The sequence below is a fragment of the Suillus bovinus genome (assembly GCF_016758785.1).
Source record: "Suillus bovinus strain UH-Sbo-P2 chromosome Unknown EDB93scaffold_139, whole genome shotgun sequence".
NCBI classification, from domain to species: domain Eukaryota; kingdom Fungi; phylum Basidiomycota; class Agaricomycetes; order Boletales; family Suillaceae; genus Suillus; species Suillus bovinus.
Genome location: NW_024542195.1, coordinates 41932 through 64397, shown reverse-complemented (window position 1 = coordinate 64397; position 22466 = coordinate 41932). Strand labels below are relative to the sequence as shown.

Below are 22466 nucleotides of genomic sequence, written 5' to 3'. Positions count from 1 at the left end.
AGAGCCTAGAAGGAGATTTCCTAGGCAAATATGTCTCAGAAACTGAATTACGTGTCTAAAAGCTTATTCCTAGACAAGAGATTTGAGTTTCAATAAAGAAAAGTAAAGCTCCAGCTAGGTTAATCTTAATAAAGATTAGTTAGCAAGCCTCCCAAGAACTCACACATTATCTACCACAAAATAGGAAAAGTCATAGACTGTGTTAATCGAGGACTGGCAAGAAGTCTTATCCAAAGTGTAATTGTAGTGTCATTACATTTACACGACTTTATATAAGACCCTCGGTTATTAAGACATCAGATTGATGCATGGACTGAGATCCAACTTTTGTACATGCCCTCCGTGTCTCAATTGTGTGCTACTGGTATTGGCCTCATCCATCCCCTCAATAGTACTTGAACCAGCAATGAAGAAGAGAGCAGCTGTCCAGAGCCAAAACCCAACTCTGCCAGACCTGAAGATTTTCAGCTCTTACTTCCTTCCAACTTCTGTGACCTCACACCATGTGATCCAAAGCTTCTTGAAATGGAGTGGTCTTTACGTTCTGCTCAGGCCAGTGATGCTCTGGATGAGTGTCATTCCCATATCTGCATTCGCCATCAGGAGTTGTGATTTGAAAGCCGACACCTTCATGGCCAAGGTGCCAACACTCGCACACAGAGGACTGTCCAAGCCATGGAGAAGCGGCTGGTCCTCAGCCATGATAAATATTCATGTGCTCGTAGCGCACTGGTCTGCCTTTCAGGACACCTCAATTGTGTTGGGTGGGATCACAAGTTGCAGGTACTGAAAAAGTCCGACCTTAGACCAATTGGTGACCTAGGGGGACAGACTCAGGGCATGGCAATTATGTCGTGGATTTGGCTCATGCATGGGATCTCTTTGCATCACAGCGAGGGGCTGCAAGACTGTAAGTTCTTACACAGCAATGTTTTTGTTCAGAGTTGTACTCATTTCATGATCCATCTAGCGCTCTGCGTCAAATGGTGTAAGACACAGGCTCATCATACCAGATGGTTAGAAGAAATACAACTCCTGCTAGTAGAAATGTGCCGCGTGTTAGCATTCTTCGCATGGGAAGCCAAATGCTGGGATGAATGATGAATCCTTTGTGTGGTGGACTGGTCAGAATATGCAGAGGGTTTGATGGCATATGCAAAGTGCCAGGCTGCTGTCTGTCGCGCCTTGTCTGCCAGTTTTTCAGAGATGTGGTCTAATGTGGGAGCCCTGGTGAATGCCGGTTTGGATGATGATGCAGAAGACCAGGAGGATGACGGACCTTCTATTGATGGACTTCCACGCGAAGAAGTTGATGGTATTGATTAACGTCTATCCTGTACCTTCATATGTAGTCATCTGTAATCAATCTTAGATCTCAGATTCTCAAAGATGCTCGATACTTGCAGTGCAGTCTGGGTATCCTCCATTAGAGTGACATGTGCCGGCTCTCAGACGCTCTCGGACGGAGAACCATGGGAGCACATGGTCCGAGATACATGATTCACTAGCCTGCAGGGATGTATCATTAGAATGGATAGTCGAGCTGATAAATGTATTCCAGTTTTAGGGCTATAGCCCATAATGATATATTCATACACCAAGATGGGGTGGGAGAATTTATTTGACATAGACATCCAAGTGCAATTGCATAATCACAGACGCTCCTCGACTGAACCATATCACCGCAAGCCCATCTCACTCAATTTTGTTCATTGTAGCGACACACGGAAAAAAGGAACTAAAAGAAAGGAATGTATACTTCAGTCTCGTGCTAATAGAGCAGCGGACTAACTAACCTAAAACAAAGGAATGTATACTAGTAGAGTTAGAAATGAATGTAAAGTATTAATGAATGTCTCGCCTTCAGTCTCGTGCTAATAGAGCAGCAGACTGAAGTGTTACCAACTCTGTCTGTATGTACTCTCATGATTAAGTAAGCTGTACTTGCCGCTTTAGGAAAATAATAAACAAAACAATACGCCCACTCGGCAAGTTATCAGCAACTCCATACTCCCATTCCTCTAGTGAATCTCTCATGCTTCTCTCGACTTAACGACTTCATCAAGATGTCCGCAACCTGCACATTCATGGGAAGATACTGCAACTCAATGTCTCCAGTTTCGACTCTTTCGTGGATGAAGTGATAGCGAAGCGCAATATGTTTCATTCGACTGTGGAATACGGCATTTTTGGTGAGGGAGATAGCGGATTGGTTGTCGACAAGGATGCGGATACTCTGGGTTGGGAAGATGTTGAGCTCGTTCAAAAAGGTTTGTACCCATATCACTTCTCTCGTCGCTGATGCTGCTGCCATATACTCTGCCTCTGTTCTCGAAAGAGCCATGGAGTCTTGCTTCTTCAATGACCAACTCACTGTGCCACCCACCATAACGAACACATATCCAGTGATCAATTTTTGATCGTTTGTGTCCGCAGCCCAGTTGGCATCAATGTATCCTGTAGGAAACACATTCTCTTGGCCCTCGAAGGTGAGTCTATTAGTTGCCGTTTTACACAGATAACAGTAGACGTGCATTAGCGCATTTCAGTGCTCTGGTGTTGGCTTTGCTGAGTGTTTGCTCAGTGTGCCCACTGGATATGCGATGTCTGGACATGTCACTAGCATAGCCTACATCAAGGCTCCCAATGCACTCTGGTATGTCCTTGCCTCGAGTTCGGCACTCTCTGCCTTGATCAATTTAACATTGGGGTCCATAGGGGTCGCGACTGGCCTCGCGTCCTGCATTCCAAAATGTTTGAGTATTGTTTTGACATATCTCTCTTGCAAGAGTTGGATTGTTCTCTCCTTCCAGTCTCTGATGATCTCCATTCCTAGTATCCAACATGCTTCTCCAAGGTCAGTCAGGTCATACTCGTCTTGTAGCTCCTTCTTTAACTGATTTATGACCTTTAGATCATTAGAAAAGATCATTTTGTCGTTGACATAAACCACAACTATGATGAACTTCCCATCCTTAACCTTGAAGAAGACACTGTGTTCAGATTCACAGCGTGTGTATCCAAGCGCTTCAAAAACGGTGCGTAATTGATTGTACCATGCCTTATGCGCTTGCTTAAGACCATATAGTGCGCGCTTGAGCTTCCAGACTCTGTCCTTCAAGTAACATGATCCTGGAGGCATCTCTAAGTATATTTCCTCATCTAGCTTGCCATTGAGGAATGCTGACTTTACATCCATTTGATGGATTTCAAGGTCGAGCTTTGCCACCAATGCTAGGAGGATCCGGATGGTTGAAAACTTCATGACCAGTGCAAATGTTTCAGTATAGTTGATCCCTTCGACCTGGGTAAAACCTTTAGCGACCAACCAGGCCTTATATTTTTCTATTTCTCCGGTAGGTCCTCATTTGACCTTGTATACCCACTTGGAATCAATAACTTTCCGTCCCTTCAGTCTCTCAACTTCCTCGTATAGGCCTATCTTCTCGAAGACTCTCAGCTCTTCCATCATGACCGCTGTCCTGCATGATGTGGGAATCATGCATGGACATGAATACTAGGTGACCCTCAAAAGATAAAGTCTGTTAGCTTAGTCCTCAGACTAGTCAACCCATACCTTGGTTTCAAACCATGGTCCATATTTCCAGTTTTTCCCAAGTTTCATGATCTGAATATGTTTTGACAGAAAAAGTCTAATGTGAGATGGGAATCACATTTAGACCTAGTTGATGTGAGAAGGGAAATGAAGGTTAAGGTATAGCCTTGCCTTTGGCTTATTCACTTTGGCTAGAGAAAACCATAGAGAAAAGTACAAAGCCTATAAAAAAACCTATCCAAAAAGACCATGTTTCAATTCCTGCCAACTGTATTATTTTGACTGTGTTTCAATTCCTGCCAACTGCATTATTTTTTTGACTGTGTTTCAATTCCTGCCAACTGTCTTATTTTTGCTACCTACTTTTCTCTAGTGTTTCTTTACTTTACTTTTTCATTAGGATGCTTTGACTCACCTGACACTTCATAAAATTGTACCCATAGGGTATGATGTCATTATGATGTCATAAGACTCCACAGATACTCCTGCAGGTATTCTGTTGAAAGATATTATATCATCAAGCTCTAGATTATTCTACTCCACAATGACATCATCCATGATGTCATTTCCTTCTAGAATATTCTGCTCCACAATGATGTCATTACTCCACATTCCAGAATGTTCTGCTCCACAATGATGTCATAGCTCCATCTTTCACTTGTATTTTATTCTTTTATTGGGTTTGACCCAATATTTTAATTGGTCCTCCTTATTTTTTATTGTTTGTGAACCTAGGTTACTTTCCCACACAAAATGTATATAAGGAGAGCCCATTCTCCCCCAAAAAAAATATGATCTCCCATTTGTAGCAATCTGCCTATCAGATATTTCACTTGCAAAGTTAGTCCCTTTGAAGTGAGACAAGTGCAGGGAAAAGAATTCCCTTGAGATTATAAGTTTCTTACCTTAGAAACTTATTTAGTGCTATAGACCAAGTGTTCTTGGTCACATATATTGTCTTTGAGACCCCTTTGTCTCATTGCTCTGTGCCCTTTGACTAAGTGATCTTAGTCATCTATCATATTGTTGAGACCACGTCTCACTAGTTGTCCCATAGACCAAGCAATCTTGAACATATATCGTATATTTGAGACCATTGTCTCATAGTTCCAGTGCCCATAGACCAAGCGATCTTGGTCATATTTCGTATATTTGAGACCATGTCTCACTAGTTCCAGTATCCAAGTCAAGAGCCTAGAAGGAGATTTCCTAGGCAAATACATTCCAGAAACCGAATTACGTGTCTAGAAGCTTATTCCTAGACAAGAGATTTGAGTTTCAATAAAGAAAAGTAAAGCTCCAGCTAGGTTGATCTTTATAAAAAGATTAGTTTAGTGAGCCTCCCAAGAACTCACACGTTATCTACCACGAAATAGGAAAAGTCGTAGACCGTGTTAATCAAGGACTGGCAAGCAGTCTTATCCAAAGTGTAATTGTGGTGTCATTACATTTACACGACTTTGTATAAGACCCTCGGTTATTAAGACACCGCTTGCCATAGGTCCGCATCTGCCCAGTTCATGGCTTCTTCAAACATTTTTGGATCTTCAGCCATCTCCGCATGGTAAGCATGTTCTTCAACCGCAAGTCCCTTCTCACCCTCACACTCATCTGCAAGTATCTTCTCTTTGATGGTAGCTTCCTGGTGAGTCTTCAGTGTTGATCTTTCATATGTGTTGACGAAATATTGGGGATCGTCGTCAGGAACTGGTGTCTTTCATATGCAGGGTTGAACGTCTGATTTTGTGTGGGGGAATTGGACGTGGGTATGGTGCCAGAGGGCCTTCTGGCTGTGTGCGGCATCTTGTGGAGGTGTGTTGCTGAGGTTCGAGAACTAACTTCATGTTGACTTATAGATACAGGGACTTCCTGTTCTATTTGTTCGGGATCCTGTTACTGTTACAATAACATTTGAGCCCTACTTATTTTTCCTTTTCTGTAACCATAGCGCCGACTCTAGACTCATCTAGACTCGGCTATTCTCTTTTAAAGCAGGGCTGTCCTGCACTTCTTTTCTTCTTGATTGTATCTTGACTACTATCATGCGCAGCATGATTGTTTCACCTATCTTTGCTATCTTGATAGGTTGTACTATTTCCCTATCTTTGTTACCTTTCTTGACATGGCTGCACTGCTCCTTGTTACCTATATCAACCCCATGTACAACAGTAGTATTCCTTAACTTAATCTACTGGGTTTTCCCTTGAATCCTGTTCTATAAGGTCTCCACCTTTATAGTCTGATATCTGATTCTAAGACAAGTCACTCACTGTCTTAGCCTGAACCCCTGATAGGCAGAAGTGCTAAAACCACTCGCCACTGAACCTAGATAGAAGCCGCCGTGCTCGTATAGTGAGAACCCTTGGTCCTGAACCCTCCTTGTACTAGGAGTTCAGAACAAGCTGTCAACAAGACTGGTCTATCTTTGACCATTGACAGAAGAACTATCCCAGTCATAACAGTTACGGACTTGGATAGTATCTATTGACGACGCTCAAACAGAGTGTGTGTCGTCAACGGTCGAGGACGTCCATGGGCTAGCCCAAGATTAGGAGTCTTACTTGGCGAAGCTTCGGCAAGTAAGGTTTAACACCTATGTCCAAATCGGGTAGCTTATGTCAAGCGGGGCTCGACGATAAGTGTATCTGCCAAGGCTTACGACACCCGAAGGTTAATTGTAAGATCTGCATTAATAGAAGGACAGAAGTCCAACTAGTTAACAGGGGCTTTGCTCGTCGACAAAGTCGATGAGTAAAGATTGAGACTAAAGACTTATCCACAATGAGCAGATAATAAGATAGAATATAGACTGCTGGCTAGGCAGAAAGGATCACTCTTGTTAGGAGTAGGAGGTCAAGAACCAAGTAGATTCAAGTTAAGGAACTAGATACGTGGTAGCGAGTTTATATAGAGGAGAGGAATCGTATTAGTGGATGATAACTCGTACTACCAGAAGGGGAACTGATCAAAGGGTGATACTAGAAAAGGAAGGCACGTTCGAGGTGAGTCATAGGCGAACCAGAACATGCGGATAAGAAATGAGTCAAAGAACAGAAACAGGAAGTGAAACAAGCAGGGGCACAATCGTGCAACTGCGGAACTAAGTATAAGTGTAAATGTGCGACTGCGCACCGAGTCATAGATCAAGAAAGAAAACAGGGCAAAGGGGATGTGGTGTGCATTGTGTCATAGGTTACCATCCGGACAGTAAGGGTAAAGGGGACTGTCCACAGGATCAGTCAACGGGTGAAACGGAGCATGGGTATGCTTCATTAGAGAAAGGGTCCAGCCAAATGTACTGGCTCTGCTGGAGTGACAGGTAGAGGGCAAAGGGGAATGCAAGGATGACGAGGATAACAAGAGCAAGGTTGGGGTAAGGGTGTGATGCAAGGGTGGAGATGAGGAGGATAAGGAGAAAAATGGTAGAGGCCCAAGCGTCTAGATGTTCTTGTAACAGATCCGAGTTTTCATCCTTGATGTGTACTTGTTCCATTTTGCTTGGATCTGGGTTTTCCAGTGAGTCTTGTGGTTTTGTTTGGTCTCATTGCATATTAACTTAACAAATTTCAGTGTTGTCAACATCAATCTTCACTCGGCTCGACCCTTCATCAACCCCTTCAACAAACATGACGTCCCTTGACTCTATTACTCGCCCACTGGACCTCTGCAAACAGACGTAGGCTTTACGGTGTTCGGCATACCCCAAATGGATGCACTCAAAGGATTTTGTGTCAAGCTTTTGACAGCGCTCATCAGGTATGTGCATGTGTGCCTTGCAGCCAAAGATTCTCAAGCGCGCTACTGACGGTTTGTTGCCAGTAAAAGCCTTGTGTGGTGTTATGTTCTTCTTTAAGGCATGAGTTGGCACTCTGTTGAGTATGTGGGCTATGTAGAGTATGGCATCACCCCAGTACTTCTTCGGAAGTCCGGCATCGTTTAACATGGCTTGTGCTGATTTGACGAGGGTCCGATTCATTCGTTCAGCAACTCCATTCTCTTGTGGAGTGTAAGCATTCGTTTTTTCATGATGAATGCCTTTTGACTCAAGGTACTTTAGGAAGTCACCGGAACCATATTCCCCGCCTCCATTGCTGCGAAAATAGTTTACACGTTCGCCCATTTTGGCCTCTGCTCGCTGGAAGTATACTTTCATGAGTCCAAGTGCTTCATCCTTCATTTTGAGAAGTTTGACCATGATGAAATGCGAGCAGGCATCAATGAATGTGATGAAGTATTGGTGTCCTGTTTGTGAAGTGGTCTCCATGGGTCCACAGACATCAGAATATGTCCTGTGTAAGACCCGGGGATTTTTGATTGTGGATTCATCTGGAATGGGCTTGCGTGCCTGCTTGCCTTCGAGGCAGGGCTTGCAAACTTGCTTTTCATGAGTGATTGATCCCAAGACTTCCATCCCTCTGACCATGTCTTTTTCGAATAGTTTCTTCACAGATTCGGGTGTGATATGGGCAAGACATCTATGCCAGGTCTCGAACGTTGCCTTCAATGAGTATGTGCATGCCACGAGAGCCATGATTGGTTCTTCTGCATTCAGTAGTGGGCTTAGGCCTTTGATAATGTAAGCACTTTCGCTAATGCAAGTGTGTCCCTTCAATATGTATAGGGACTGTTGCCACTTTGCTAGTGCTGCTATTGAGTCATTGCGAGTTATTGTGCAGGTGTGCTCTCTGAACGTTGCTTCATATCCCTTGCTTGCTAAGCACAGGATTGATAACAGATTTCCATCAAGATCAGGGACATAGTATGTGTCTTGCAACATGGTTCATTTTGTTTGCGCACCACCTACTTCAACTTCCAACTCTATGCTCCCAATGCCTGTGGCCTCAATAGACCGCCCATCTCCAATTATGACACGCTGCGTGGGAACTAGCGCATGAAATGACCTAAACCAGTCTTGTCGACATGACATACTTGCTGATGCACCAGAGTCCACTATCCACTCTGCAGGATGGGACTCATGTTTTGGTTCGTGTGTGACAAACAGTTGTAGTGATGGTGTGTCATCTTCGACTACATGCGCTACTTTTGCTGATAGCTCGGACTTGTCCTTAGACTTGTCTTTGTCCCCATCGCTACTGTCCTTGTCCACAGATTTGGACTTATCGGCCTTTTTCTTTTGACAATCTCTCTCCCAATGACCTGGCTTCATGCAATAGTTGCAGTTGCCAGGTTTCTTCTTCTTGTCAGTATTCAAATTCTCTTTCGACCTGTCCGAAAGTTTTGGCTACAAGAGCCGTCTGGGAATCCTAACCTCGACACTGATTTCTCCTCGACTAAGATCTGGCTTATAGTGCCTTCGATCGTGATTTTGTTGCTTGTCGACATTAAAATCGTTCAGAGGGTCGAGTAGGAAGTAGGGAGTGATATGACCATTGCTATGGCTACTAGGGAGTCTTCTAGGGCCTGTCCAAGTGAGTTCAGCACTTGGGCCTTCTGTCGCATCGAATTGAGCTGTGGTTCCATAGGAGAATTGTCCAAAAGTATTCTGCGAAACAATTCGCCTATTAGATAGGACTATGCTTTGCTTGCCTTTCCCTTTGTACCTCTCGCACAATTTGGTCCATGCATCAGATGCTAATATTGTGTGTAGAACTCCATTTAACAGGTTCGTCTTTCAGCGTCAATGTGATCTGTGCATGTGCTTCCTCATGTTTTTCTCTAGCCACTCATTTAGTGCATCTGGGTCTGTGGCAGGTGGCTTCACCTCCACTCCAGTGACTAGATCCCAGAGTCTTTGTACTGTAAGTACTTTCCTTGCTCGAAATTTCCAGTTCTGAAAATTTGACCCATCGTTCTCCAGTGATGGCATATCATAGAGCCGATTCAAGGCTTGAATAATTTTCTTTGAGCTGGATGCTGATGAGGCAGAGGGATTTGGGTGTGAACCATGGGTTTGCGGGATTGATGGGTTGTTGGACATTGTGCGAGAAGTAGGATAGAGTCACTACTAGGCTATTTGTTGACTGAGCTTCAGTCAGGGCTCATAACCTTTTGTTCATTGTGGTGACACACGGAAAAAAGGAACTAAAAGAAAGGAATGTATACTTCAGTCTCATGCTAATAGAGCAGTGGACTAACTAACCTAAAACAAAGGAATGTATACTAGTAGAGTTAGAAATGAATGTAAAGTATTAACGAATGTCTCACCTTCAGTCTCGTGCTAATAGAGCAGCGGACTGAAGCGTTACCAACTCTGTTTGTATGTACTCTCGTGATTAAGTAAGCTGTACTCGCCGCTTTAGGAAAATAATAAACAAAACAACACTCAAATCCTTACTACTAACCTTCCCGTTGCAGTTTTCCTTTTGTGCTTACTTGCACCGCCCCACCAGGCGATGCGAGGAGTACGTGTCAGAAACATAAGAACATATCAGCATTACAAAAACACAACAATACGAAGGAAAGCATATGACGAGACATATCCAACATAGGGTCTATGACCCCAAAGGACTAAATGTGATGCAAAAGAAGAAAACACGGACGCACGGCAGATCATATGGTGTTCATATCAGTTGATCGACAGATTATCTTCCCATCAAACATGTGCATGACCTTGCTTCCAAAAGGCGAGAAGTTAACATATGTAGCAAAAACAAAATTGGTTTATAGGTCTGATGGCTATATCACGGACTCATGAATGCCCTGGTGTCCACTCAGCAAGCCACTCCTTCATGTACCTTAATGCTGCTTCCTGCACGACCCTAATAGTCGGGTCTACAATACCATTATCCGCCACCATATCCGAGGTATGGAATCCATCGCTCATATAGATCGGCATGCGGGTAGTGTTGGGCTTATTCAGCCCATCAGCAGAGACAGTTCCCCCGCGCCAAGGGTCGCGCAGGCCGTTGGCGAAGAACAGACGTGGGACATCCACATTCCAGCCAGCGTACATTGCGTTCGTCTCTGCTGTGGCAGGTTGAGGCGGATAAGCGAATACTTCAGGGAACATGTAGACACATTGACGCTGATGATTATGTTGAAGAAGGCTCATGTCACAAACCTAATTATATACGTACCTCGTCGTAAATGGGTTGAAGGATTCTGCTGACGATCGCGGGTTGGCCTTCAGGAGGCCCAACCTGGTAGAAACCGATTTGGTTGCACCTAGTAGGATTGTCAGATTAGATATTAATGCAGATGAGAATGCATACACCATCCAAGACCATGATCTGAAGGCATTATCCACGGTAATATTAGTCCAGTAGATGTCAGTCGGATTATACGTCTCCAAACAATCTCTGGCTTCACCGTCAGTACGAACAATATCACATCTCAAAAGAACACGTACTCAATATCTTGAACCTGACAAACTTCATCATCCAGATTAGCCATGTGAATCAAAAACCGAACGGACGATCGTACTATACTCGTAATATGTAGTATTCCAAAATTTTCCCCAAGAGTTGACAGCATTATCAAGTCCCCACCCGTCAGGTCCGGCATTGATACCGTCCTTGACCTCGAGTGCATCGCAGAACTGATAGAACATTGTGTTTGGGCCGGAATCAGGTGACAGACCTTGCCAATCCCAAAAGTTGTCTTGAACTATTGTTCCGAGGAGTGTCAGTTAGGACAAAAGACAATATGCCAAGTTGGGAAAAAGAACATCGTCCAAGGACCCATATATAAATTCGTAACCAAACGGGTGACGCGACATGAATAAGAATGTTAAACTAATGCAAAACAAAATGAAAGGCGTCGTTGGCGCGAATCAGATGATGTATAGGTGTCCGTTCTATGCAAGTATTTGAAACTGAATGAAACACAAGGACGACTCACGTGCGCTGGCGAAATCGTCAACGTGCTCAAGGCTGCCGAGGCCAAATGCCTCCTGGAGCGTCTTGATTCCAGCTATGTCGTTAGCCGCGTACATTCCATCCAGGTAGGCGATCACTTTCTGTACATCGGAAGAACAGTTCTGTGGCATGTACTCGCGAATAGGTGTGAAATAATCATAATAGTCACTAATTTTGGTCGAGAAGAAGCCGGAAATCAATATGTCAGAGGTGATCGTAAAGGAAGAGAAAGGCAATTCATCACGTCAATGAAAGTGAGCGATGATTGCAATAAAGTGACATACGTGATCGTTTGCACAGTACCAGAAGATATATATCCAGCCCAGAAAATTCCCGGTTTGCTTTGAGTCGATTATTACACTGACAAGTGGGATCCGTTTGCGGCACTCACTTGACCATCGTATAACTGGCAAGGGCTCCTGAGTAGCTTCCTCCGACCAATATCCATGGTGCCTGACTTGGTTTCACGGCATCACCCCCAGGCATTGGAAGGTCAGCGGTGGTGGCGAAATACACGAGATCGTCGATAGCTTGCTGGACGGTGAGGAGAGCTAGAGATTGTGACGTGAGGTTGTCGTATGGATTGGAATAACCAAAGAAACGGTGTTCTATACAGGACGGCGGCACCGTTTTGTTGTTGGGCGATGAGACCATTAATGGTGTCATTGGTAGTAGTAGCCTGCGTAGTCTGAAATCGAGTACTTTGAGAGAAAGACAACAAATCGGTTATAGGAAAACCAACCGTCTCCGTTCACTTCTCCAGGCGTCATCAATATAATGGGACCGCCTTTAATGCACACGTCAACATCACATGAAGCGCACCTCGATCCTCGCGACATACCAGACTCATAAAACTCCACGTCCATCCAGTATCGCTGCTTGAATGTTCCCAGGCCAGGATTGTTGTGGTCGATGAGCTCGTCGAAGTAATAGACGGTCGAAATATTTGGGAGTGTTGCATCATTCGACGAAGTGAAATAACGTTCCGGCACTGGAAGTTTGTGGAGAGAAGGCATCCCACGAAGCCTAGCGTTGGGAATGGCTGCTCTGGCGATGCCTACAAGTAGCAGCAACATAAGTGTCCACATCTTGATCGCAAGTGTTGGATTACACGACGTGATCTTGTCAGAGAAGGGGCATTTATATGCCTGCCAGGATGTGCAGCGTAACCAGGCCGATCAGTGACTTAATTAAAACTAGGTCAACGATCCGTCATAAATTGGCAAATTACAGAAACTGCATGGATCTTACCTGTGGATAGCTTGGCGAGAAATCTTTGAAAAGTTCACCGCTTGAATGAATGGAGAATGCCAGCGCGCCCTGGGAATCATCTGACAGCGGATACATAGAAACTGCTTATGCCAGCATAGTACTAGATGTTCATTTCGCCAATTTGTTTCCGATGCCTTCATAAGTTTCGCTGTTTGCTGACTTCAGTTGACTTGCAGGTCGTCGCTCCGTAAATACGCAATTCTTGTGACCCAAGCCGGGCATTATAAGCTTGAACTGGGAATGCTACAGATTATTTTTTTTAAAAAAAAGGTCTGGAAATGAGCGCTGAAGTGCCAATGGGATTACGGACTGACAGACGAGGGACAAGTAGGACTTCGATGATGTGCGAAAACGCAAAACCAGAGTGCACAAGTCTGAAATCTGGGACTCGGAAGTTGGAGCACATTATAGATTAGTATTCAGTAACACGGTTGAAGACAACGATAACCAAGTGACTTTATATTGATCATGTAAAGTCCTTCAAGGCAGCGATGTAGAGTCCAGAGTATGTGGCAAGCAACAAGCAGGTGTTGCGAGTTAATTTGCTGCTTAGCGTAAATTTGGAACGTCACGGCAGATGCCGCAGCCGCGGCATTTTCCTCGTGCCCATTCAAATCACGCGTGATCCCGCTTGAGCAATTCACCGATTCACAAGTGGTGAGCGCCGCTAGCGAGGTGTTAGTGAACTTGTAATTCCCCACTAACCTATCAGTATCGAGCATGTAGTAAGTGACTACTGGAGTTACGAGTATTGATTTCCAGGTCATCAACCAGAACCTACAATTATGCAAATCTCAGTGGTCATGCGACTCCCCGCCACATGCACGCCGAGCAAATGTACACGTGCTCTGATGGTGCATTTTATGCCAGCTAGATCCAAATTGCAGTTACATAATGTTCATGTGTCTTGCTTGCGAAGGCACCTCGCTGTGGCTATAAAAGGTCTTTCCTCGGCCATCATCATGTCGTTGAGTGTCATCCGAGTCAATGTTCAACATGATGTGGGCCCTTGCGTCGCTCCTGCTTGTAGGTCCCGCCCTAGCAGCTATCCCCAACGCCATGCTTCGTGGTATGCCTTCTTTCCCAAAGCCCCCAGTGCCGCGGCTGCATCGTTCCATCACTTCGCCGAATGGCACAGTGCTCCCACCCACTTCTACCGTCTATTACTTTGATCAGCTCATCGACCACAATAATCCAGACCTCGGGACATTCCAGCAGCGATACTGGATGAACTGGGAGTTCTACGAGCCCGGTATGTCGTGAGGATTGAAATACAGCTTCAAATAACATTAAATCGATGCATTGAAGGTGGCCCCATCATATTGATGATGCCCGGAGAAGGTAACGCGGAAGGTGAGTTTACCATCGTTGATTTGCGGCTTCCTAGAAAGCACTTGATTTTTAGGCGCCGAGATCTTCATCACCAATAGTACCATCAATGGTCTCATCGCTCAAAAACAGAATGGTGCAGCCATCATCATCGAACACCGTTTCTTTGGCTATTCCAATCCATACGACGACCTCACGTCACAATCTCTCGCGCTCCTCACCATCCAGCAGGCCATCGATGATATTGAGTATTTCGCGAAAACCGCTGACCTTCCGATGCCTGGGGGTGATGCTGTGAAACCAGGTCAGGCGCCGTGGATATTGGTCGGAGGAACCTACGAGGGGGCCCTCACGAGTTGGACGATGGTCAAGTGAGTAACTTACCGTGAGTAGATGTTAGTTTCAGTTAATGATTCATGTAAAGCAAACCGGGACTTTTCTGGGCCGGGTATGCATCCTCTGCGATGGTAGAAGCAATCACGTATGTCACTTCATTGAAATAATTGCTTGTGCCCCATTAATTTGACAAAAATAGCGACTATTATGGGTATTTCACCCCTGTTTACGAGTACATGCCGCAGAACTGTTCCTCTGATGTAGAGGCAGTGATTGCCTACCTTGATGGTATGTACATGGCTAACGACATAGCTGGAATCCAGATCCTCAAAGAGGCATTCGGCCTGGGAAATGTTGTACATGTAGATGATTTCGCCAGCGCAAGTGAGTCACCCTTATCCTTCGTTCGGTCTTAAATCGTTGCATAGAGCGGACACAATGTTCCGAAGGGCTTCTGATCCACGCAACATCCGTAGTTGATATCGCCTTCATCAGCGCGCGCAGTTCTTCCTTTTCCATATGCTTACCTCGAATTTTCCTTTTCCAATATTCTTTTTCTTATATTGTTCTCCTGCCTTCTTGACTCGATTGACTCTGCTTGAGCCAAAAGTTCAATCCAACCTGTTCGATTGGGAACCTATGCAGCCTTCTAGTGGCCCAGGAGCGATGTTTTTCCAGTTCTGTGATGCACTCGAGGTCAAAAACGGTATCAGTGCAGGACCTGAAGGATGGGGTCTCGAAAACGCCATCCAATCTTGGGGAAACTTCTGGAATACCACATACTACAACTATAGTAGGCGGTTCCCTTTATTTCTGATTGACGTGGCTAAACTTGATAATGAAGTCTGTGGCTCAGATGATGCCGAGTACGTATCATTGAGACCTAGTCGTCCGGATTGGCTGACTGTCAAGCTAGAACCTGTCTTGGGACGTATAACACGAGCCAGTCCTACTGGAGTGATGTCACCGTGGATAATCCAGACCGGGTGTGGTTGTGGATGATGTATGTATTTCTCATTAGCTTGAATATCCATTTTGACAATTATTCCAGGTGCAATCAACTCGGATGGTACAGGGTTGGCCCTCCTGAAGGCCAGCCCGCAATTGTGAGCCACATTATCCAACCCATTTACCAAGGTGTACGTCTATTGAATTTGAAACATGAGCGCTCTTCAACATCATTTTCAGCGCCAATGCGTGAACATGTTTCCTCAAGCGTTCACATATCCGCCTGAGCCTGCCACGGAAGAGATGAACGCGAAGTACGCTGGTTGGGACGTGAGCGTCCCGCGTCTCTTCTTCGTAAATGGCCTGCGTGACCCTTGGCGCGAAGCATCTGTCTCTGCTGATGGGCTGAATAAGCCAAACAATCCCAGCATGCCGATCTATGAGGTCGATGGAATCCATACCACGGATATGTTCACAGATAATAATATAAATCCGACTGTCGCAGCCGTGCAGGAAGCAGCATTGAAGTACATGAAGGAGTGGCTCGCTGAGTGGGCGCTGTCCACCTCATAATAGATTGAATCGTCGGGGCTTGCTTATATTACAGTAACCTGCGTTTGAGGAGAAGCAGTGTCTCGTAGGCAAATCAAATAAATGGAAGACAGATTCCTTTTGTATGGGGAGAAGTATCGATGTTAATGCACAGTGGATTTCATTCATCAAAGCCTCCAAGGGCCCAGGCTGCAGCTACCGCACTGTATGTGATTCAAAAGCAAAGACACTCCGCACTCCGTTCCCTCAATGACCCGGCACCGATTACCTCAGGTGCGTGTCAATTATTCGGATTCATTCATGATTATCCTCAAGCAACAAATTCCTACATCGGATGCATATCATTTCCGACCACAACTGCCTCTGCAATATACGAGGATAGCAGACACCTGGATCCGAGTGAACTTGAAGTTGTGTTGGGCATTGAAGGTCGTGGCGGGACACGTGGAGATGTGCGGTCAGTCCGTTGTAGAGTGAATATAGATTGTGAACTGGTGAGAGAACAGCTGTGTTTAATGCCCCTGCTCGATTCCGAATTCAATTCAGGTGAAGTTGTGACATTGGTGATATCGTATTAGACGTAATGGAACTCAATTCTAATCCGTCCGCGTGTCAGTGCAAAGTCGACTCATATAGCTAGACGCTAGGCATATAAAGCAAAAAGTTTGGAGACCACTGGACTTTCGCGATTCGCGTAGGCCCTATATAGTGATGGCCTGTCATCGACTAGTCCGAGTATATAATACGGGTCCTGTTCTCAAACTTCAATGCATCATGATCACGTCAATCTGATAGGCGCTGTGAAGCCCTTTGTCAAGGAATTCAACATGCTAGGCATGAACGTTCATGAACCACGGAAATGACCGTGTGCCACATTAAGTCCTGCAGTGCTGCCTGCTGTCAAGAAGTATTCACTGAGCTTCGGTATGAAGCAGAGTCTGGTGACTCATTCGAGCTCTCGAAAGAAATCCCTATACAACAGAACATATCCGGACAGTTTGGTCCGACACCAATCTCTGATAATATACATGCATCATATCTGGGGACGATCTAAGATCGTTGACACGTTAGCCGTACATATACATATGCTCAAACACGACCTGATCGAGTCAGAATCCATCGCAGTTCCTCAAAGGTACGTATACTTCAGGGGCCAGTCGGCCGTCTGAGTGTCCGCAACTTTGGTGGCAGAGTCTCTTCGAGTGCGCACCAAGCGAAGAGAGGGGGCAACCACGCCCATGATAATATCTCTACTGTCGCCAAGAATTGAAGCCACCATACTCCAGAAGCGTAACACGCGATCATAAGAGCTATGAGATGCTGTTAGATCGATCTCGGCACCATCATAAGGACCACTCACATAGCATCAAAAACATGATAGAAAGTGTGAGGGATACAGTTGGCCAACCCATAAACAGAAGTGTACAACACAGGCGAAAGCGTGTGGACGTCAGGACCTGCAATTGTGTGAATACGCATGAAAAGTACAGTCAGGTCCACTACAAACTCTTTTGGCCCATATTCGATCACAAGATCCATATATGTTGACCACGGCTAAACCGGAAAGCAGGCCACCGAGGGCATGCGCGAAAGATCCTAGGGCTAAAACATAGCAACCGCGTATGGTGTATGGAAGAAATGATGTCAGAGGCGGTTGCGTTGAAACAAAAATTGCCGAAGTAGTGAGGACCTGCAATTCAGCATTAGCTTTTTTTCTTTGATCCCGAGAGGTGCTACATGCCAAGCCCGCCTGCAATGTCATAAATTAGTACATAGTTTGGTTCATATCGATATTTCTTACCACTATGTTAGTATTGTTCAGCCTATCAACAGAAATCTTCCTATGTTTCTCCCATTCATCATCGCTGATCTTAGACATCCAGTGTTGTTTGAGAGATGGTCTTGCCATCGAGATTAAACAGAGTATACGAAATAATGTGGACGCTATAGGATGTTTATCAAAATCAGGAACCTCCCAATATTTTGGTAGCGGCTCATGTGGCCTACAAAACTTGATCAATCAATGGTCCAAGAAGCAGTCAGGTTACTTACTGATTAGTATTGTTTCCCATTTGACCCAGTAGGTGAGAGGACTCGGGCGGCCTACAAAACTTGATCAATTAATGCTCCGAGAGCAGTCAGATCACTTGCTGATTGGTATTCTCCATTCGTGAGAGCAGTCCTGAAGTCGAGGTTCCTCTTCGGTAAAACTGGAAGCGATCTTATATAGTTTGCTGTAAACGATGTAAGTAAGCACGCCATGCTGGTGCTAGCCAAGCTAGGAAGGATGGTAGCGTACATGACCAAATATCACCGGGTGGGGGCGGCGATCTGCACCACAGAATGTACCGCTAGTAGTACATCATCGATCCGATTTAGAACCATGCATATCATTCACAACTTTCGCAAACCACAGATTTTTGATAACCCTGAAGTACATCAAATTCATAGACACGTGGTAGAGGGTCCTCAGAGAACATCCAACTTGCAGGATGTTGATATTACGTCAATCAGTGGAACGTTGAATCCACACGACGTGCTTGCTAGGAGAGTGTCAGCGCTAGGAAAATGGCAACTAACAGAAGCGAATAACAAGCGCCTCTGGACGACATAGGGTATTGAAGGGCGTGCCTGAGACTTGTAAGGGCCAGTAATGACGCAAATCGCAGAAAAATGCTCGTGCTATACCCGGATAGGTTGGACGTGGCGATTACACCACACGATAGTACAGGTGGACCGGCAGCAGGAATGGACAACCTACCGGTGGTCGACCGGCCACTGCGGCCAGTGGTATGATGTAAGATGCCAACCACCCGGGCAGCCAGCTGCCACTAGCAATCCAGTTGTCCTTTGTTAACAGCGCTGTAGTTACGTCCAAAGTTTGAACAACCTGGTTCAGCGAGCGCACCGACTCCACAGTACTACTATTAGTGGCCTGTGATATGTTGAAGATGATCATGATGTAAGTCAGACGTCGATTAATGCGTTCGAAGCAACTCCGACGAGCTTCGCACTCGGATGCGCGTCTCATTTATCTTGTATGTATGAGAGATCTTCTCATTCGCTGTTGTGTTGAAACGAGCGTTGACTAGCGGAGTGTCGGAGACATCTGAGTAGCGGAGAAAGAAGTTGAATATCGGAACGCTCGTTGTCGAAAGTCGAAACCTTAATCCTAGGACCTGCTACCTTGCTAAGCATGCTCATTGTAAATTTTAATGAACACCTATCACACGGCTATGTGTACAAGATCACAGTCTCAGTAGATTCTCGCTACCGTTACTCTCAGTAGTACGGTACAAAAAACCTCTGAAGGCCAGTGTCAGGTACACTAGTTACGCTAATAGTACTCTTCCTGGGCTTTTCCCTAGCGGTGCAGTACATAGATCAAGAGCAAGTTTGACTGGGGCACAATCCGTCTTCTGCAAAGGGGCTTTCCTCAGTACTCATGCTGGTCATCGTATGGCGTGGAATCTTTGTCTTACTACCACCGACTCATGTACCTGGAAGATCAGAAGACTTAATTCAAGCTGCCCCTTGCGGCACATGAGCGGTGAGCATCTTTCGTCAAGCCTATTTTACTAGGAGCACCGTAAGGCCGTCGAGCAACCTGCAGCTAATATATCTTCTTCAGGCTTCTTGCGAATCGAGAAAATTGTCAAATTGCAAGTATTACGCTACCCACTTACGCATCCTGCTGGCAAGGCTATAAAATGTTTTGCCAACCATGATCATATCGTCTAACCCCACCCTGGCTGTCAAAGCTCGACATGTTGTGGGTTGCATTGCTCATCCTTTCAGACCTCGCCCGGGCAGCTATTCCTAATGCCATGCTTCGTGGCATGCAGTCTATCCCCAAGGTCTCAGTGCCTGAACGTTCTGTCATTTCACCAAACGGCACAGCACTCCCCAACATTACGACCGTTTATCACTTCGAACAACTTATCGACCACGATAATCCAGACCTCGGAACCTTCAAGCAGCGATACTGGATGAACTGGGAATTTTATGAGCCTGGTGTGTGGTAAGGATCGAGGTGTGCTTCAAGTGATATTGATGTGTGCATTTAAGGTGGTCCCATTATATTGATGACGCCTGGAGAAGTGGACGCAGATGGTTGGTTTTACAATCACCAATTTGTTATCTATCTCTAAAGTACTTGATTTCAGGATACGAAAGCTACACTACCAACGACACCATCAATGGTCTCATCGCCCAACAACAAAACGGTGCAGCCATCCTCATAGAACACCGTTTCTTTGGTTATTCCAATCCATACGACAACCTCACATCAGAATCCCTAGCTCTCCTCACGATCCAGCAGGCTATCGATGATCTCGTATATTTCGCCACCACAGCTGACCTTCCCATGCCTGGAGGTGATGCTGTGAAACCAGGTCAGGCGCCATGGATATTGATTGGGGGAAGCTACTCGGGGGCCCTCACGAGTTGGACGATGGTTGAGTGAGAATCTAAAACAAAATTTTGATGTTTCAGCATAATGATTAACGTAAAGCAAACCGGGAATTTTCTGGGCTGGATACGCATCTTCTGCCGTCGTAGAAGCCATCACGTATGTTACATCACTGCGCATCTCCAATTAATCTGATTGCTTCTCGTTATGACCAACTAAATGTTTTTGCATGACCTGTCCGTTCGTTGTAACTCGGCCTTGGATTCTTGTTTCCTAACCCAAACAGCGACTTTTATGGTTATTTCACACCTATTCGCGACTACATGCCACAGAATTGTTCATCTGATGTACAAGCCGTGATTGCATACTTGGATAGGATGTTTACGGCTAACGACACCGCTGGAATCCAGACGCTCAAGGAAACATTTGGACTCGCAGATGTTGTACACGTAGATGATTTCGCCAGTGCACGTGAGTCGTCCTTGTCCTTTATTCAGTTTTATGTAGTTACGTAGAACGGACAACACTCATCGCAATTTATCGTCCCTTCATCAACGTGCCCTGATTGGATCATGGGTTCGTCCTTCCCGTCATGTTCTCATAGATTTCCCTTCTGCGATATTATTTCTCTTGAATCGTTCCCCTGCCTTCTTGACTCAACTGACTCTGCTTGAGCCAACAGTTCAATACAACCTGTTCGATTGGCAATCTCTACAGCCCGATTCCGGCCCAGGAGCGATGTTTTTTCAGTTCTGTGACGCACTCGAGGTCAAAAACGGTATCAGTGCAGGGCCTGAAGGATGGGGGCTCGAAAACGCCATCTACTCTTGGGGAAACTTCTGGAATACCACATACTACAACTCTGGTAGGCAGTTCCACTCTATTTTTGATTGCCGTGACTCAACTTGATAGCGAAGTCTGTGGATCCGAGGACGCCGAGTACGTACCCTTGGGACCTAGATGTCCGGATTGGCTGACTGCGAAGCTAGAACCTGTATCGGGACATATAACACGAGCCAGTCCTACTGGAGTGATGTCACCGTGAATAATCCAAACAGGTCGTGGTTCTGGATGGTGTATGTATTCTCATCAACTCAAATATTCACTCTGACAATCATTCCAGATGCAACCAAGTCGGATGGTACCAGGTTGGCCCTCCTGAAGGCCAACCCGCGATTGTGAGCCGCATCCACCAACCCATCTACGACGAGGTACGTCTATTGGACTTGAAATATGAGCATTCTTCAACATAATCTCCAGCGCGAATGCGTGAACATGTTTCCTCAGGCGTTCTCCTCTCCGCCTCAGCCGACCACTGCACAGACCGACGTGATGTATGCCGGTTGGAACGTGAATGTTCCACGGCTCTTCTTCGCCAATGGTCTGCGCGACCCTTGGCGTGAAGCGACCGTCTCTGCTGATGGGTTGAATAAGCCTAAGGATCCCAGCATGCCCATCTATGAGGGCGATGGATTCCATTGCTCGGATATGATCAGGGGGAATGCTATTGTAGACCCGACCATTGCAACTGTGCAGGAAGCTGCATTGATGTACATGCACGATTGGCTTGCTGAGTGGAAGCCTAATGCTTAATAACTCGTATAGATAGACGACCAGAACGGTTAATAATAACTTATGCTGTTTTATGTTTCAGACTGAATTCTGGTGTGTTCCGAGCCACACCAGGAATTCGCACCCGCCACATTCAGTCATGTATGCGGCCAGTGCTCCCAGAGTCCGTCCGTAGACGTGGATAGCTATAGGTCAGTCTTGTGATTACTCTTTCCAATTTGGCTATCGAGTGCCACGGAGGCTCTCGAACTGGAGAAGACGCAAGTTAGGGCCATCTCAACTTTCTACTACAGGTATTATGTTAGAAGGCGGCGCCTGGGAAAGGTAATTTTCATGGTACAGCTTGGGCGGCTCACCTTCGACTCTGCTCGTTACAGATCCATCCTCTATTTCTCTAACCTGGTGCGTCCTCGCGATCTCTGTTATCCCAGGCTGCGTGTTATGTTCTTGACTTGGATATGTAATCGATGTCAGCTTACCCGAGACCGGGCCACTGGCCCACTGTAACCGCTTAGGCCTCTCCGACTCGGACTATAAAACCTGTACCCGACATATTCCGACATCCGTGAACGTTGCAAGTACAGATCTGGACTATTGAGCACATCAGTCTAGACATGAAAAGTATCTAGTCTCGGATAACAGGCAAAGCTTTGGGGTCTTCTGAAGCGGTGCC

General features: G+C 45.6%; 5 protein-coding genes across 5 annotated transcripts; 3 read left to right on the top strand and 2 right to left on the bottom strand.

Annotated features, from left to right (window-relative positions):
* Positions 1-456: 456 nt before the first annotated feature.
* On the top strand, positions 457-819 carry EDB93DRAFT_1042389 (uncharacterized protein; the record flags this gene model as incomplete). The annotated part of the gene is given in 2 exon segments (XM_041444576.1): positions 457-608; positions 621-819. Coding segments are annotated over 2 exon segments (351 nt in total), but the record flags the coding sequence as incomplete, so codon positions are not given.
* Positions 820-10205: 9386 nt separating this feature from the next.
* Positions 10206-12461, bottom strand: EDB93DRAFT_1243623 (serine carboxypeptidase S28-domain-containing protein; the record flags this gene model as incomplete). The annotated part of the gene is made up of 8 exons (XM_041452168.1): positions 10206-10541; positions 10594-10681; positions 10729-10813; positions 10940-11122; positions 11357-11541; positions 11658-11714; positions 11765-11981; positions 12215-12461. The coding sequence occupies 8 exons, from the start codon at positions 12459-12461 to the stop codon at positions 10206-10208; spliced, it is 1398 nt and encodes a 465-aa protein (XP_041301219.1).
* Positions 12462-13177: 716 nt separating this feature from the next.
* On the top strand, positions 13178-15977 carry EDB93DRAFT_1185680 (peptidase S28). Its single transcript, XM_041450797.1, has 10 exons — positions 13178-13897; positions 13954-13998; positions 14051-14345; positions 14399-14455; positions 14510-14694; positions 14921-15103; positions 15155-15176; positions 15227-15313; positions 15362-15449; positions 15499-15977. The coding sequence occupies exons 1-10, from the start codon at positions 13633-13635 to the stop codon at positions 15829-15831; spliced, it is 1560 nt and encodes a 519-aa protein (XP_041301218.1). The 5' UTR covers positions 13178-13632; the 3' UTR covers positions 15832-15977.
* Positions 15978-16753: 776 nt separating this feature from the next.
* Positions 16754-17884, bottom strand: EDB93DRAFT_1185676 (uncharacterized protein). Its single transcript, XM_041450796.1, has 5 exons — positions 17612-17884; positions 17552-17560; positions 17318-17500; positions 17171-17267; positions 16754-17120 (listed from the first exon to the last, which is right to left on the bottom strand). The coding sequence occupies exons 1-5, from the start codon at positions 17717-17719 to the stop codon at positions 16957-16959; spliced, it is 561 nt and encodes a 186-aa protein (XP_041301217.1). The 5' UTR covers positions 17720-17884; the 3' UTR covers positions 16754-16956.
* A 1414-nt stretch (positions 17885-19298) lies between these two features.
* EDB93DRAFT_182203 (peptidase S28) lies at positions 19299-21970 on the top strand. Its single transcript, XM_041455607.1, has 11 exons — positions 19299-19360; positions 19442-19824; positions 19879-19923; positions 19977-20271; positions 20324-20380; positions 20508-20692; positions 20904-21086; positions 21139-21160; positions 21211-21297; positions 21345-21432; positions 21482-21970. The coding sequence occupies exons 2-11, from the start codon at positions 19578-19580 to the stop codon at positions 21812-21814; spliced, it is 1542 nt and encodes a 513-aa protein (XP_041301216.1). The 5' UTR covers positions 19299-19360; positions 19442-19577; the 3' UTR covers positions 21815-21970.
* The last annotated feature ends 496 nt before the right edge of the window (positions 21971-22466 follow it).

What these genes read in the sequence shown, in the direction of transcription:
- EDB93DRAFT_1185680 (XM_041450797.1), top strand. Translation starts at nt 13,633, where the DNA reads ATGTTCAACATGATGTGGGCCCTTGCGTCGCTCCTGCTTGTAGGTCCC. An exon ending in CGGAGAAGGTAACGCGGAAG is followed by an intron (nt 13,999 to 14,050) that starts GTGAGTTTACCA and finishes CTTGATTTTTAG; the next exon opens with GCGCCGAGATCTTCATCACC. An exon ending in TGTGGCTCAGATGATGCCGA is followed by an intron (nt 15,177 to 15,226) that starts GTACGTATCATT and finishes CTGTCAAGCTAG; the next exon opens with AACCTGTCTTGGGACGTATA.
- EDB93DRAFT_1185676 (XM_041450796.1), bottom strand. Translation starts at nt 17,719, where the DNA reads ATGGCAAGACCATCTCTCAAACAACACTGGATGTCTAAGATCAGCGAT. An exon ending in ATCGAATATGGGCCAAAAGA is followed by an intron (nt 17,268 to 17,317) that starts GTTTGTAGTGGA and finishes ACACAATTGCAG; the next exon opens with GTCCTGACGTCCACACGCTT. An exon ending in TATCATGTTTTTGATGCTAT is followed by an intron (nt 17,121 to 17,170) that starts GTGAGTGGTCCT and finishes AGCATCTCATAG; the next exon opens with CTCTTATGATCGCGTGTTAC.
- EDB93DRAFT_182203 (XM_041455607.1), top strand. Translation starts at nt 19,578, where the DNA reads ATGTTGTGGGTTGCATTGCTCATCCTTTCAGACCTCGCCCGGGCAGCT. An exon ending in ACGAGTTGGACGATGGTTGA is followed by an intron (nt 20,272 to 20,323) that starts GTGAGAATCTAA and finishes ATTAACGTAAAG; the next exon opens with CAAACCGGGAATTTTCTGGG. An exon ending in GCCGTCGTAGAAGCCATCAC is followed by an intron (nt 20,381 to 20,507) that starts GTATGTTACATC and finishes TAACCCAAACAG; the next exon opens with CGACTTTTATGGTTATTTCA.